Source organism: Hyperoodon ampullatus (assembly GCF_949752795.1).
Source record: "Hyperoodon ampullatus genome assembly, chromosome: 19".
NCBI classification, from domain to species: domain Eukaryota; kingdom Metazoa; phylum Chordata; class Mammalia; order Artiodactyla; family Ziphiidae; genus Hyperoodon; species Hyperoodon ampullatus.
The window spans coordinates 34827566-34843084 of NC_136932.1; the positions used below are offsets into that span (position 1 = coordinate 34827566).

The 15519-nt window shown below is 48.7% G+C and overlaps 1 protein-coding gene across 3 annotated transcripts in view; it reads right to left on the minus strand.

Moving 5' to 3' along the window:
* ARHGAP44 (Rho GTPase activating protein 44) overlaps positions 1-15519 on the minus strand; it is a gene marked incomplete at both ends in the record, with an annotated part of 145020 nt that overhangs the window by 10377 nt on the left and 119124 nt on the right. For 2 of the 3 annotated variants that reach the window (XM_079724751.1, XM_079724750.1), the window contains 5 exons: positions 5938-6118; positions 8085-8176; positions 8785-8898; positions 11473-11553; positions 15195-15276. In XM_079724751.1, coding sequence (XP_079580877.1) covers positions 5938-6118; positions 8085-8176; positions 8785-8898; positions 11473-11553; positions 15195-15276 — 550 coding nt within the window. Of the gene's footprint in view, positions 1-5913; positions 6119-8084; positions 8177-8784; positions 8899-11472; positions 11554-15194; positions 15277-15519 lie in introns of all 3 variants that reach the window. The other variant, XM_079724749.1, reaches the window with a different exon arrangement.

Below are 15519 nucleotides of genomic sequence, written 5' to 3' on the forward strand. Positions count from 1 at the left end.
GACCCTCCGTGAGGCGCACAGCGGAGAACGATGCTACAGCCACGCGCACAGGGGACGGATGGCTTCTGACGCACTTTCCCCTGGGGGCGGGGACCCGGAGACCCCTTCCTGTCGAGTGTCACTGTTAAGATTTCTCATCTACAAGGCATCTTGGGGGCGCTCAGTCTCTCTCCAGGACCCACCTCGCAAGTCATCTTGCCTCTGAGGACCCTCCACCAATAAACAAGCACCTTCTATTCGAGATCCAAGCACCCCTGGAGGCCACTCAAAACTCTGGGACAGGGTCCGATTGCATCCCCCGGTATTTAAAGTGGGCTGCAGGGGGGTATCAAACTATGCCCCTTGGGCTTCCAAGTTTATCAGGCTGAAAAAGAGCAAAAAGCTTAATATTCCACTTGGGGAAGCAAACCGATACCACTTAGTTGCAGTGTTGGCAAGCTGGGCGGGAATTTTCCCGTGGTGATCAACAGAAGCCGCAGAGGACGGAGGTCTCACGCTGTGCTCTCTTCCTTACCCCATTCTCTCTCACTTAGAAAGACCTTCCCCATCTGGGATGAGAGGCGTGGGCTTTGGGATCAGGGCTGGTGGGGGACCCCTTCTATTTCCAGACACACCTTCCAGCACTGTTGACCCCAGACACCAGGCTCCCTGGTGATCTTCTCTTGGTTGACCCAGGGGAGGGCACGGTCAGGGGGAGGACCAACGAGACCCGCTCAATATCATCCATCGGCAAAGCGTCAGCAACCCAGAGTCGAGAGGTGAAACGCACACCCCTGCTTTTATAAAGAGACAGCTGTGCCGACTGTAATCACCACTCTCCCAGCTGAAGTGACTTTCATATGGGAAGCCGCGTCCTCTGTGTCCAGGAAACACACATCAAAGGTTCACTGACATCTTCAAAAGGCAATAAAAATCTTTTTTTTTCTTTTTCAAGTCTTTGTATAGACATACACTTTTATTTCACTTGGGTAAATATTTAGGGATAGAATGGCTGGATCACACGGTGGGTAAATGTTTAACTTTTGCAGAAACTGCCAAACTGTTTTCCAAAGTGGTTGTTCTATTTTACACTCCCGCCAGTATTCTATGAGCATTCTAGTTCCTTCATATAAAAGGCACTAAAAATCTTTACAGAGCGAATCAATCACAGTGGCAACAGCAAGACTCTCAGAGGCCTCAAAGCTATTGCCTTCAGAAGCAAATGAAGATTTGCTTGGAAGATTGGTAGATTTAAGTGTCTGAACGTCTAGCTAGAACTCCACCCAAAGACAAAAATTACAAAATTGCTTGGCATGCTGCTGAGAGGCGGGGAGCTATTCAGAGGTGGAAGAATACAACCAGGTTATGTAAGCAGGCCACAAGTTTCTGCTCATTGTTTTATCACATAAAGAAGCAACACTCGCCAGAATCAAAGAACTTGCGTGTTATTTAAAAATAACCGGGACTTCCCTGGTGGCGCAGTGGTTAAGAATCTGCCTGCCAATGCAGGGGACACGGGTTCGAGCCCTGGCCCGGGAAGATCCTACATGCCACGGAGCAACTAAGCCGGTGCGCCACAACTACTGAGCCCACGTGCCACAACTACTTAAGCCCGCGCACCTAGAGCCCATGCTCCGCAACAAGAGAAGCCACCGCAGTGAGAAGCCCGTGCACTGCAACGAAGAGTAGCCCCCGCTCGCCACAACTAGAAAAAGCCCGCGCACAGCAACAAAGACCCAACGCAGCCTAAATAAATAAATAAATAATAAAATAAAATTAAAATGACCAAGTTCAATCAATCAGAAACAACCAACTCCCTTAGAAGTCACTGCACAGATACCCACATCTCGTATGGATGTCAAAGATTTCCCATGGCCACTGCTTCCGGTGAAAACGAGAGGAACTTGATTTTCGGATCCCTTTATGGCTGAATCAAGGGAGAAGCGAGAAACCAGAGGCTAGGAAGAACCTCCGAGAAACAAAGGGTTTAGAAATCAATAAGCAGAAGGCAGGGGCACGTGGCAGAGTCCAGGAGGGCACCTGGGCAGAGCCTCCCTTCTGGACTTCCTGGGTCTTCTAAAGAGGGAGCAAGGTGATGGGAGGCGAGGGCCTGCAGTATGTGGGGAGCTGACCCTGAGACACGTGGCTCCCGTTCCTCCTTTAGGGTAGGGTGACAAGGGGCAGGGAATTCAGGGTTCTCACACCTGCTCGCCCTCAGGATTAACACAGGGCAGGGCAGCTGGCAAACACTCACCTTGGCAAGGCAGCCCCGCTGAAGTCTACTTCACCCTGCTTCACTCCTCCCAGTCTACAGGGACCTCATGTTTGCAGAGAACTTACCCTAAGCTACACTTTGTATTTTCCATGAGAGACTGTATCATGGAACAGGTCTCCTTGATTCAGGAAATGGAGTGGCATTCCTGTTTTAAAGTCTGTAACCTGGCAGGCCACACAGGGAAAAGATAAGATCTAGGACCTTAAAAATTAGGAGACAAAGGTCTGCCCCAGGAAAAAAAAAAAAATCTGAAAGTTGGAGACTCCAGTATAAGAACAGGTATCTACAGAGAGAACACATGTATTACTGAGAACAGAAGTTTGCTGTGGACCATTCCAGGTGATGAGCTGTCAGGGGTTAGTGGTTGTTTTTTGTTTTTCTTTTGGCCTCTGTAGGGTAGACATCTGTCATGCTGTTTTTATTTTATTCAGTTTTGGCTGTGCTGTGCGGCACATGGAATCTTAGTTCCCTGACCGGGGATTGAACCCATGCCCCCTGCAGTGGAAGCGTGGAGTCCTAACCACTGGACCGCCAGGGAAGCCCCTTGTCATGCTGTTTCTGAATCCTGGTCAGGAACAGTCCTAACCAGAGATGTCAGCCAACGTATGGCTTTGAGGTATTCAAGTCTACAGAGATTGGAAAGGTTGAGATTTTTGTTCTAGAGATCAGTTACACTTGGGAAAGACTCACCAAGTGAAAGGAGGAAAGAAAACCTGGTATCTCCCCAAAAACCCACAGAAGCTTTGGGAGTCCCCGCACCGTTTAAGGTGAACTTGGAGGTCGGGGAGCAGTGGCAGGACGGGTGCCAAGGTGAATGATGAATAAGAAGGATCCTAAAAATCCTGGCTTAGCTTTGTCTGCAGTTCCCCAGGAAGGCCAAAATCCGGTATTTCCAGCTCCTCTAGGGATAATTCCTCTCCTAAATGCATAACAACAAAGTTTCTTCACCTCCCCAGTACAAATAAAACCTGGAGTCACCTGGCAACATTTCACAGACCTGGTCTCAGCATCCACAGATGTGTAAATCCTGGAAATGTGGAAGCAGAGGCAGGGCCTGGGCCAAGAATGAACCTCCCAAAGGCCCACCTGACCAATCCAACCCCCAAATATGAGTCAAAGTTTCCCCTGGTACCCAGAACTTTCTAGGTAAGCTTGTTTTACCCCAGGTTCGGGCTCTCTCTGAAGTAACACTCCTGCACCCCCTATCCACGACATAAACCCCTTTCAGGGTGGCTGTCTTTTGGAGGCTCTCCATCCTTCCACTACATCTGCAGAGGACCTCAGTATCCACAACTGAAAAAAACAAGTCCCTTGGAACACGAGTTCTGACTGTCTCATGACAACAGGCTTTGTGATCTAATAAATTTGGGAAATGATGCCACAGCCCCTTGTGAAGATGCATGGCACGTCACAGCGTGTAAAAGACCCTAAGAAGTCATACACTCAAGAAAGGGCTTTTCGACGTGTTGAATCCTGTGTTTCAGGAACGCATGAGACCCCAGATTTCCCTCTCCTTGCCTCCTGCCCCAACATAACCTAGCATTAGTGGAACCAGCGTTCCATAGAGCACTGTTCAGATCGCTCCCGAACTTCTCAATTACATGTGCTTATTCCAAGTTACAGAACGTCCAGGCTAAGGTCCGGGGGCAGGGGCGCTGGTGAGACAAGACCCCTGCAGAGCAGTTTCAAGCACAGGCTGAGGATGAGTAGTCACGCACGAAACTGAGCTCTGAGGGAGGCCGCTAGCCCTGGTGTAAATATCCTCGTGGATTCGGGGGCTGCTGTCGGCTGGCCCTGGTAGAGGCCCCCTAAGGATCAGAACGCAAGTGAATTGGCTACAGGCACATCAGGTTTCAGATGGGAAAGCGCAGCTGCACCGAGCTGCACGGGGGCAGAACACTGGTATCCTTTTTTTTTTTTTTTTTAAAGCTTGTTCTGATTATCTTTAGTTGCATAATAAACCACCTTTGAAGTTTAGTAGCTTATCGATCCGGGCCACAAGTCCACAATTTGGGGAGAGTCTGGCAGGGACAGATGGACTCGTCCACACAGCACTAGCTGAGGCAGTTTGACTTGTGTAGTTCTAGCCTCTGTATACCCCTAAGAACCCTCCGGTGCTAAGGCCCCAGCAGCATCTGTAAAGCTGCCTGCAGCCCCTGGGGTCCCAGTGGGATGGCAGTCTGTCCACGGAAATCCCAATGACCTTGGTTCTTTATACTCAGAAGACCATACTGTAGGGGCCAGTGGATGTCGAACGCCCTGAGATTCCACAGTGATAACTTTCTCATAGGGGTCATCTGGATGGCTTTTCAGAGGGGACTGGGAATCAGGCGAGGTCTGGAAGGGTGGAGCCCACCTCTGATGCAGAAACACTTGGGACCAAAGGACCAGAACTGCCCCTCCAGGGCATCCCCCCACCCCCACCCCCCCGCAAAAGACACTTCACACAGGAACTGAGTCACTTAAAACTGAGTTTTAGAAACAAATTCCAATGCATTTGCTAGCTCTCTCGCTCCCTCTCTGCATCTGTCTCTCTCCCCCATGAGGCAAAGATCAGATTCTAAGTATGCTCTTTTTTTTTTTTTATAGATTGGTGAAATCTCCCCCTACTCCCTTTAACTTCTAAGAATTTCCAGCTTTTCTTTCCCCACCAGACAGAATACAATGAACAGCGCCGAGCAGAGAAACACCCCGCACCCGCCTCTCCCGGGAAGGGTCTCTGGTGGGAAAGGGGACGAGCAGGGACACGGGGCCTTGCGAACACCCCCCATCATCACAGGACACAGGTGTGGGTCTCCAAGGTCGACTCCCACTCAGAAGAGAAGAGGGGTGGAAAGTAAGGCTCACGTACCTCCACAGTTCTGGGATTTTCAACCTTTCCTCTGTAGGATACATTAGCCGATGACTCAAGCCCACGTATGTGGGTGCCAGGGCTGAGCTGACACCTCCCATGGATCAGCTGTGCTTGTTAGGAAACCTGTTTATGCCCATTTGACTTCTTATGGGAATCGCATCATGCAATTACATATTAGGTGAACTGATTTAATATGGGTGCAAGAGGGTCAATCCTACGCGAATTAAGCTGGGCGCATTTATGAGTCTCATAACAACTGCATCAAAGTAGGTGTAGGTGTCGATCATAAAAGACGGGAAAACAACTCTCAGAAACTTACAAGGATTTTACACTCAGATTGCTTCAAGGTTTAGGTTTTCAATCTGTTTTAAAGAGACTGAAACTGGGAATGTTAAACTACACACTGCAGGTGTTACTGATGCAAGAATGTTGCTGAGGGGTCCAGACGAGCAGACCCATCATCAGAATAAAACCGCTGAAGATGTGAGAACTGATGTACATTTGTAAATTTGGGGTCAAAATAAAGTGTTTAGTATCTTTTCTTTTTTCAGTTTCCCCTTTGACCCACTTTTTTTTCTTCTGATGAGAACTAATCAATACTGATCACAACTGTCAGCTCGGAAGGCTGCACTTACTTCCGGCCTGAAGGGTGGGAAGCAAGCCTAGCACCCCAAATAGCACAGATGGAAGCATCAAGAATGAACTGACGTGCTAACAGACACAACCCACTCAAACGGCTGCTGGTAAGTGCAGCCTTCCTGTCATCCCATCTGAATCAACCCCTCCATCCCACAACCCCCAACACTGAGAAAGGGATGCTAGTTCATACCCATCCTTTTTGTAAAACTCCAGCATCATGTTATCCGTGGCAACGCTGAGGGGCCGGCGGGCCTGCTCGGGCTGGCGCCGGTCGGCAGGGTCCATGTCTGGGGAGGGCATTGAGCTGTAGTTGGCATTGTGGTTCACGTGCACTGGACTCCCGTAATTGCCCGTGATGTTGAACTCTAACTCTGCGGGGAAGACAGAACGGGTGCACATGGTCTGTGGGTCGGCCATACCCTTCCTGGGCAGGAGGGAGATAGCAGAGATGGCCACTTCTTTATGGGTCACCCCTGAGAATCTTGTCCCATGGTTCAGTGTTAGATCATCTATTGATATTAATTCATCTTAATATAATTCATCCTATTACCAGGTGAACACATGTGCTCACCTAGCGTGTAATACGATGGGCATTTAATAAAGCATTTTTCATTTGTGATTCACAAAACAAATTTAGCCAAATAGGAACAGATGGGTACTTTCTTTTTGAAAAAGGCAAAATAATCTATCTCAAACCTTATGTTTAAAAGTGAAATGCCAGAGCAGTCTAAATCATATCAGGAAAAAGAGCAATGCCCACTCTCAACACTGTTATTTGACACTACTGAAGAAGTGCTAGCCAGTGGAATTAGTCAAGAAAAGAAAATAACAGGCAATATTATTATCTGTAGATGATGATGTTGTCTTTCTGGAAAACCAAAGAGAAAAATAAATTTTAAAGGATTAGAAATAGAAAGAGATCTAAGATTGTGGGCTATCAAATGGATTCTAGTCTCATCCTTTCCTGGTCACAGCCTATTTATGTGTAATGACAATGAATGAGCACAGAACTTACAGAATTATGCCTTTAACTCCTACCTCCTATATTTCTTTATCCTGATTTCCTATCCTCACCCGACTGTGTCATCAACTGAAATCTTATTTCAGAGCTGTCACGGTCAAAACACATGAAGCCAAAAGACAATCAAACTTCTTTAATGTTAGATTACTTCTGATGAACAGAGCAGAGAATTATTAATATTATATCCCCACATGAGTTAATAGTTTGTTGTTGCACAGCCGAAAGCATACCCTTAATATTTACTAAACATAAGGCACAGTACTTTTTAAAAAAGCAAACACTGAATTTAATGTAACAACTGCTGCCTGTCTCTTCAAAGCTGTCACCACTGAGAGTCATTCCCTTATCCAGTGGTGTTTCCATGCTAAGAACATTTATGAAACTCCATCTTAGGGAGCTGTCTTGAGAACTTCATTTTGAACGAGGTACAAAAAAGAATCTTGTTGCCTCTGAGCCCCATCTTTACATGCCGAGGGCAACTCCAAGGACACAACCTAGCGCAATGAATGGATGGCACCCAGGTGATCCCTAAGCCCGGAATAAAAGTTCATGTTCATCTCCAAGCCGCTCTCTCACTTTGTCCCAGCTTACCCTTCCCCCTCCCCGTGTCCTCAAGTCCATTCTCTAGTACTACCAAATGTAAAATAGATAGCTAGTGGGAAGCAGCCACATAGCACAGGGAGATCAGCTCGGTGCTTTGTGACCACCTAGAGGGGTGGGATAGGGAGGGTGGGAGGGAGACGCAAGAGGGAGGAGATATGGGGATATGTGTATATGTATAGCTGATTCACTTTGTTATAAAGCAGAAACTAACACACCATTGTAAAGCAATTATACTCCAATAAAGATGTTAAAAAAAATATGGAAAGGAGGCATGAATATTGCCAAAAAAAAAAAAAGTTCATGTTCACCTCAAATCCACGTTCATCCTCTGCGTCTACAGAGCATAACATCTCTTTTTTTTTTTTTTCTGCTTCAGCATTTCATGATTGACAGATTTAAAGAAACTATGGTGTAGATGTTAGACCAATAAAAATCTGAGGGCATGGTTAGCACAGCACCTTCAGGCCAGAATTTCCCTTGACCAGGGATGAGAGTAAGAAGCTGCCATGACTTGACCCCATTCCTGAGTGGTGCATGTGTGTGCGTGTGTGCGCATGTGTGCACGTGTGCTTGTGTGTAGGAGGATTAAAAACAAACCAAATATATACACACCTCTGGCCAGTGGTACTCAAAGGTTTCACAGATTCGGAACTCACGGCGACACCCCCATGTTCCACAGAAGCCCACTCCCACACCCGGATGCTGCCACGTACCCCCGGGGAAGAACCAGTCTGCGTGCTGGATGATGGGCTCGATGATCCCGACGATCTGCAGCGAGACTGTGGTCATCATTTCCGTGATGTTCCTGTGAGCACAGGACAGAGAGGGGCAGGGTGAAGTGAGTGGCCGAGGCAGGGAAGGGGCCCTGGACCAGAAGTCTGAGAGCAAAGCATCCTCTCGGGAAGGACACTTCACCTTCCTGAACCTTTCCCCCCCTCTACGGAATGCAGATACCCCAGAAGTCCTCCCTACAGGAGACGAGCAAGTGACATACTCAAAATCGCCAAGTATGAGGCACCTTTCGGTGTGAGGTATGATTCTCATAACTGCCAGATTCACCCTTTTCCCAGCTCTGTTCTCCCTTTTGAGACAGCCCTCCGTCCCACAGATGCTGGGATGTGTGCTGTTCACAGGGGGCCAGGGAGGCCTGGAAGAGCTTGCCGTGCCTACTGCTGACTCAGATGAGCTCAGAGAAGACCCTGACTGCAGGCCTAGCTCTGAGACTCCCAACGGGAAAGATCTGAAGAATGCCGGGTCTCCTCCTGAGTCTAAAGAAGGAGCAGGCCAAGACAGACATGTGACCTGACACATACATGAGGCTGGTGGTTATCCGGGGCCCTGGCCATCCCGCCCAGGCCCCAGCAGCATCCTGGCCCCAACGGGACCCACACACCCCTTCCTCCCTGGACTCACCCTTCCGCTTGTGGCCACAGCAAGTTGGGTCCTAATACAATTGCCATGTTACTGGGAGTCATCTTGTTGACATCTTGATATTCTGAGAGTTTGGATAAAAACTTGATCAAGTATCTGAAAGGAAGTGAGACGGGCCAGGTTTAACAAGGGCTCAAAACCAGCCATGGTCCCCCAGCACTGGGTGGAAACTTCTCTTACTGATAACAGGATTCATACATCCTACAATATAATTAAGACGTGTCACGCGTCAGGACACGAGAATGCTCCAAAAACAGATGGACTCAGCTCTCACTCGGCTAGCTGTCAACATTTGCTTCGATTAACCCTGGCCAGAAAAATTCTCCATCTTTCCTTTTGACCCACTGCACAATGACTGAAAGTCCTTCCTTCTTTTCAAACCTCTGTCACCTGCCATCCTCCCTGTGTGCAGAGGTGAGAAGCAGTCTGTAGGTGTCATTGGTGGGGACATTTACATGCTAGGGGGGGCGTCCCCTGGGGTTAACCTCAGTGGGGCTCTGAGAGCCAATGAAGAAAAAGTTAAACCTAGACTTAGCATGTGGCCCAGCAATTCCACTCCTAGAGAAATATGTCCACACGCAAATGTGGACACAAATGTTCCCAGAAGCATTATTCATCACAGCCAAAAAGGGGAGACCACCCACATGTCCATTAAGGGATGAACAGATGAATCAAATGCAGTCCATCCAGACAATAGAATACTATTCAGCCCTAATAAGGAATGAAATACTGACACATGCTACCACACGGATGAACCTCAGAAACATGATGCCAAGTGAAAGAAGCCAGACTTGGAGACCCCATGTTGAATGGTTCTATCTCTATGAAATGCCCAGCGCAGGCAAACAGACACAGAATGTAGATGAATGTTTGCCAAGGACTGGCTGGGCAGAAACGGGGAATGACTGCTACTGGGCACAGAGTTTCTCTTTGGGGTGCTGAAAATGTTCTAAAATTAGACAGTGGTGATAGCTGCACAGCTCTACAGATTTACAAAAAGCCACTCGATCGTACACTTTAAAAGGGTACAGTGGTATATGAATTGTGTTTCAATAAAGCTATTATTTAAAAAAAATCAGTAAGTGAGATGTGCACAAATGAAGCACAAAAAGAACGCTCACAGACCACACCAAACCTGCCAGGCTGCACTGAGGCCCCAGACTCAGTTACACGGGTGGCGGGTCCAGTCCCATTCTGCCTGGACAACAGTGAAGTGGCTCCTTCAGGAATTGCTGACTTACCTTCTGCCCATGGAGCAGAAAGACCACAGAGGCCCCTAAAGCTGTCAGTGGGCCACCCCTACCCACAGCCTCTCCTGCCATGTCATACCCTCCAAGAGGCCACACATGCCTGGACCAGGACATGGGACCTGAGCTGAGTCAATCCACGGGCTGGCCAGTGGCCTAGCAACACTTGAAGAGTCATACCGATCTGATTCTTGCTCTTGGGATTTTGTTTTTCAATTTTGTATATATAAATTGACCAATTTAAGCATTTTAAAGTGTATAATTCAGTAGCGTTAAATACTTTCACGCTGTGATGCAACCATCACCACTATCCATCTCCAGAATTATTCATCACCCCAAACTAAAACTCTGCACCCATTAAATGAGAGACCACCTGCTGCTTCACCCCCTCAAAGCCCCTGGCAACCACCATTCTATTTTCTGTCTCCATGAATTGACTACTCTATGTACCTCTTACGAGTAGAACTGTTCAGTATTTGTCCTTTTGTGTTTGGCTTCCCTCAGCGTAAAGCCTTCAAGGTTCATCCACACTGTAGCAAGAATTGGAATGTCCTTCCTTTTGAAGGCTGAATATTGCATTGTATGTGTACTTTGTTTACGCATTTATCCATCACTGGACATCTGGGCTGTTCCCACCTCTTGGCTATTGTGAATCACGCTGCCATTAACATAGGTGTACAAAATCAAGACCCTACTCTCAAAATCTTTTGGGAATACATCCAGGAGTGGAATTGCTGGGTCGTACACAGTAATTCTATGTTTAAGTCATGAAAAGTCGCTCCTGGGATTTTTAACAGGAAAACAGAAATGATCAGGCAGATGGCAGCAGGAGCTGAAGCTGAAAATCTGCATCTAAGGAAGTACCCAGGAGAAGGGGAGGCCCAGGGGCAATGCTGGCACAGACAACGTGATGAGGAAGCAGGAAGTGAAATCCTGGCGGTGGCAAGAAAAGTAAGAGACAGACTCGTGGGAAATTGCTGCTGAAAGGTGGAAACCACAGAATATTCTCCCAGCCTCTTCTTCCTGCAGCCTAGCTCCAGGACACACCTGCCAAGTCCAGCTCAGGGTCTGGTCAGCCTCTCCGCAGTGTCCACGGGCACCCATCTTTACAATAAACCCCCGGTATCTGGAAACAGCCTGCATTCATCTTTGCTGCTTGCAAATCAAAGAACTTAACTACATTAGCCAACAGCTGGTCAGGTAGCCTGCAAAGTCTCACAGCCCCATTTAGTCTGTTTCCTCATGTGCAAAACGGTAATTCACAGCCTCCCAGGGCTGCTTGAGGTTGAAAAGAGACCCTGCATGTTAACCATGCTTTGGACACCATATAACACCATGCCTGCCAGTGACCATGCCTTTTGGCCCGGAAACACGTGTCTGAGGCTTAAATAACCTTGACCCAGAGTCTCCAGGGTCCACTCACCGGATGTTGTTGTAATTGGCCTTGGGCAATTTTTCACAAGCATTCCACAGAGCCTGGAGCCTCTTGTCCTGCTCCTGGATGCTGGGAAATTAACAGGAAAAGCCATTGGTTGAGCACGAATCGATGAAGTCCCACCAGGATTCATATTCACCAGCCATCGAAATATTTGAGAAAAAGGAACCAGCCATTGTTAGTGATCGTATCAGTAAACTATTATCATTCAAATGTTTGGTTCTTATTATTTCCCCCTCTAAGGTCTCTTTCTGTCTTGCCTAGGCTATTTGAAAAAAAACTTCCCCTACACAGGTCACACGGCCCAGGTGAATGGGTGCTGGGGCAGCAGGTGATGGAGGAGGGCAGAGGCCAGACACCTGCTCTGGAGTGGGCGGGGCCGTGGTGTCATCAGGAGGGTGATTCTGTCACGGCAACAGGACACCAGAAACAGGTCAACCCCACTTTCACACCACAGTGGCAGCTGACTGGCCTGTTCCACGGGTACTAGTTAATGCACATTAAGTGTCTTGTCATCTGGCACATAATAGATGCTCAATAAACACCTTCTGAACAAGTAAATTACATGAACTCATACAGACATAAGGACATCTGACCCTTGAAGACATAACTCAGAGATGGATAATTTCCATGACCAAAGGATTCTCTACTCTACAAAAAGATTTGCTCTAAGGGTTTTTTTTACTGATAAACCCTGTAAGGATTAAAAGAAATTACTTATAGGACTACATTTTTAAATTTACTTTTCATGAAAACCTACATCAAGGCTGACACGGTTAGGAAGGCCTTATGTTCGAAGAACCTTTTCTCGAGAAAAACTAAAAAGCAAATGCCAACAGGGAGGCCCAGCTCTGACCCCTTGACCCGGGGCCCAAGGCAGGGCAGTGGCTATCGCTGGGTCCCCAGAAGTCCTCCCTCCCATCCTGACCCATCCCTTTTCCACTCCTCAGCCCTTGAAAGGGCAGATACTGCCAAGACCTTCCCTTCAATAAAAATCAGCACCCACGTACCGAGGGTCTCCCGTGTGTCAGGCAGTGTCCCAAGGGCTGGGAAGCAGGATGCAATCAGAGGAGACCGTTGCCTCCCCCGCCCTGCCCCACCAGCCCAGCTCACAATCTAACCAGCTACACAAACACAGCCTCGAACCCGCAGATCAGTTCTCCGCAGAGAAGGAACACCGGGGATGGGACGGATCCTGACTGCCAGCTGCTTGACATCTGGGTGCCAGCAAGGCGGGCACAAAGAGTCAGAAGGAGCCCACCAGGCAAAGGTTTCGGGGGAACAGTCGCACGGGAGCGGGTGGCCAGCACGAAGAGGGAGAAGTCCTGGGAGTGACGGGAGCCTCGGGCTTTCCTGCCGCCTCTGGGAGGCGTGGCTCAGCCCCTGGGCTGCTCCGTGGTTCCTGCATGGAAACACTGAGCACACATGACCAGCAAGGTCCCAGGCCACCTTGCCTGGCAGATCCCGCACTACTGCTCCTGCTGCTTCCTGCCAGTCCCCACCCCGACTCCTGGATGGCCCGGCCCGAGGCAGAGCTTCCCTGAAGGCCAATCCCCCGTTAGGGTGAGTGAGGCTCTTTGGTGAGATTCAGCTTCACCAAAGGTCAATGGTTATCAACCCAGTAGCCTTGGGAGCTTTGAAACAAAGAGAATTAAACCAGAATCTCTGAAAAGGAGGTCCAGGCATTGAACCTAGGTATCTTTTAAAGCTTCGCAGGAGACTGATGCACACAGAGGGTTGAAGGTGGCTGTCCTGGGCAAAATTACCTTCGTTAGAGACTGTGGCCTCAGGGTGGCCACCACCACCATGCCCAGAATCTTCACGCACAACATGCATCTCCTCCAGGGGCAGAAAGAAGCCTTTGCTTTCCCTTGGTTCAAAGACCTGAGCTCTTCAAGGCATCCGCTCACCCCTGTTTCCTAATGGAGCCCAGCTTTGTAAATCATCGGGAACGGTCTCTCTCTGATCCCGAAGCACCCGGCTGCCCTCTCCTCCTCCAGCTTGGTGTCACCAAGACCACCCACACATTCAGCAAATAAAAGGGGCAGGTGTCCATCAAAAGATACGTCCTCACTCATCATCATCCCCAGGACCCCCGGGTCATTCTAGAGAGGCGTGGAGTGCCGTTAAGCATGTGGGTTCTGGAGCCGGACTCCTTGGACTCAAATCCTCATCCTGTCATCTATTAGATGGCAAGTAACCTGCCACGAACACCTGCTCTGTGACTCAACTTCCTCATCTATAAAATAGGGGAAACAGCACAACCCCCTTCATCGGGTTGTTGTGAAAATCAGATGAGTTAAAAACAAATAATGAGCTTAGAACGATGACAAGCCTCTAATAAACACTCAACAAATGGCATCAGCTGTGATTATCAGTATCATCGTGGGCTCTGAAACTCACTTTCCACCATGAGATGTAGGAATACCAGGCTGTCAGCCAGCCTTTTAAAAGGCATCATCTCTATTCTACCATGGATAAAAAACCAGAGGTGTGCACGGTAACCGGAGCGAGCTCTTTCTAACTCTGCACACGCCAGCCTGGCTTCACTTCCAGGTCAGCTGGGTTCTCTTGCAGCCCCAGTTCTTACAGAAGCACATACACACTCCAGCATCCTTTTGGAGCAGCTCAGCTGGCTGCTTTTCACTACTAAATCCCATGACTAGAGACCCCCAGAAATCATCCTTTCATGGGCACTGAGCTCAGTCCTCCCATGAAATGGTCCTCTCCCTCCTGTATCTTTTTCTCCTGGACCATCTCCACCCTCATCTCTCCCAGCCTCTCTCTGGTGCCCATTCTCTTGTGTCCTCCCTAGCCGTGTCCATTTACTCAGTAAAAACCGATTCCTCCAAACAGGAGCATGTACGAAAGTCAGCTCTTACTTAGGGCCAAAGAAAATATATAATACAATCCTAATCACGAATCAAGTGAGGAAGGAAGCCAGGAATCCCACGCTTCGGAGCTACACAGGTGACATGGCTGGGGCGTCACCTGCTGAGCACCAGCCCCCCGATCTCCACACCCCCATCTTCCCGATGCACGGCCAGGGACTGGGCCTCACTCCTGCCACCTCCCTGCTGGGGCCCCCCTCCAGGCTCACCTTCAGGAAAGTGGGATGGTGTCCACTGCCCGGACATTGTATTTTGATGTTAGTTATTCGTTAGTTGTTGTTAATATTTTTTACCTATTATAGATGAGGGTAAAGACCCCTGTCACCACTCCCTTGTCCTGCTCTTTTCTCCGGAAGGAATCACCCCCACCCGCCAGTGTGAGCCTTTCCAGAACCTTCTTTTATGCAGTTATACATTTATAAAGGCACTCCTAAAATTGTATCGAGTGTTTTTTGTATTTCTTCTTTTTAAAACAACAGAGTATCCTGTGGGTCCTTGTTAACTTTAGTTCACTCAAAATTAAATCTTCGTATCTTTACATGTGAGCAGGAATAGCTCTACTCCTTTTTCAAAGTGCTGCCGGGCATGTGAGAGTGTAGCTATACCGTATTTTATTCGGTCATTCCCTTCTGCTATTCAAGGTGACCGCGCGACCAACACCTTGGTACACACATCTCCGGGCACACGTACAAGCCTTTCCCCGTGACACATACCAAGAAAGGGGTTCGCTGGATCCCAGGTGGCATGCTTTCACAATTTCAGTAAAGACTTCCAAATAAACCACAACCCAGAAGACACCCCGAAACGTGCTGTACTCACTTGGAAGCCTGAATCCACTCATCATAGAGCTCAAAAGTCATCAGAGGCTCTGGCAGCTCCCGGAGGTAAGATTTCAAAGCTCCTAGACATGAACAGCATACGGTCCGTGAGCCACTGGGACACGGCAGAGACACATGCTACCAGCCAGCGCCACCATGGGGGCCACGTCTGGGGATGGTTCCCCGACCCATGTGACAAGGTCACACAGTGGCTGCCGCGTGACTGGATCCGAGGCTCTGGTGCGGCCGTGGGCCCTGGGCTGGTGATCACACTGGCCTCCCCCCTCATGTTTCCCACTCTTGCCCCTTCACCTGGCAGGTGGGGG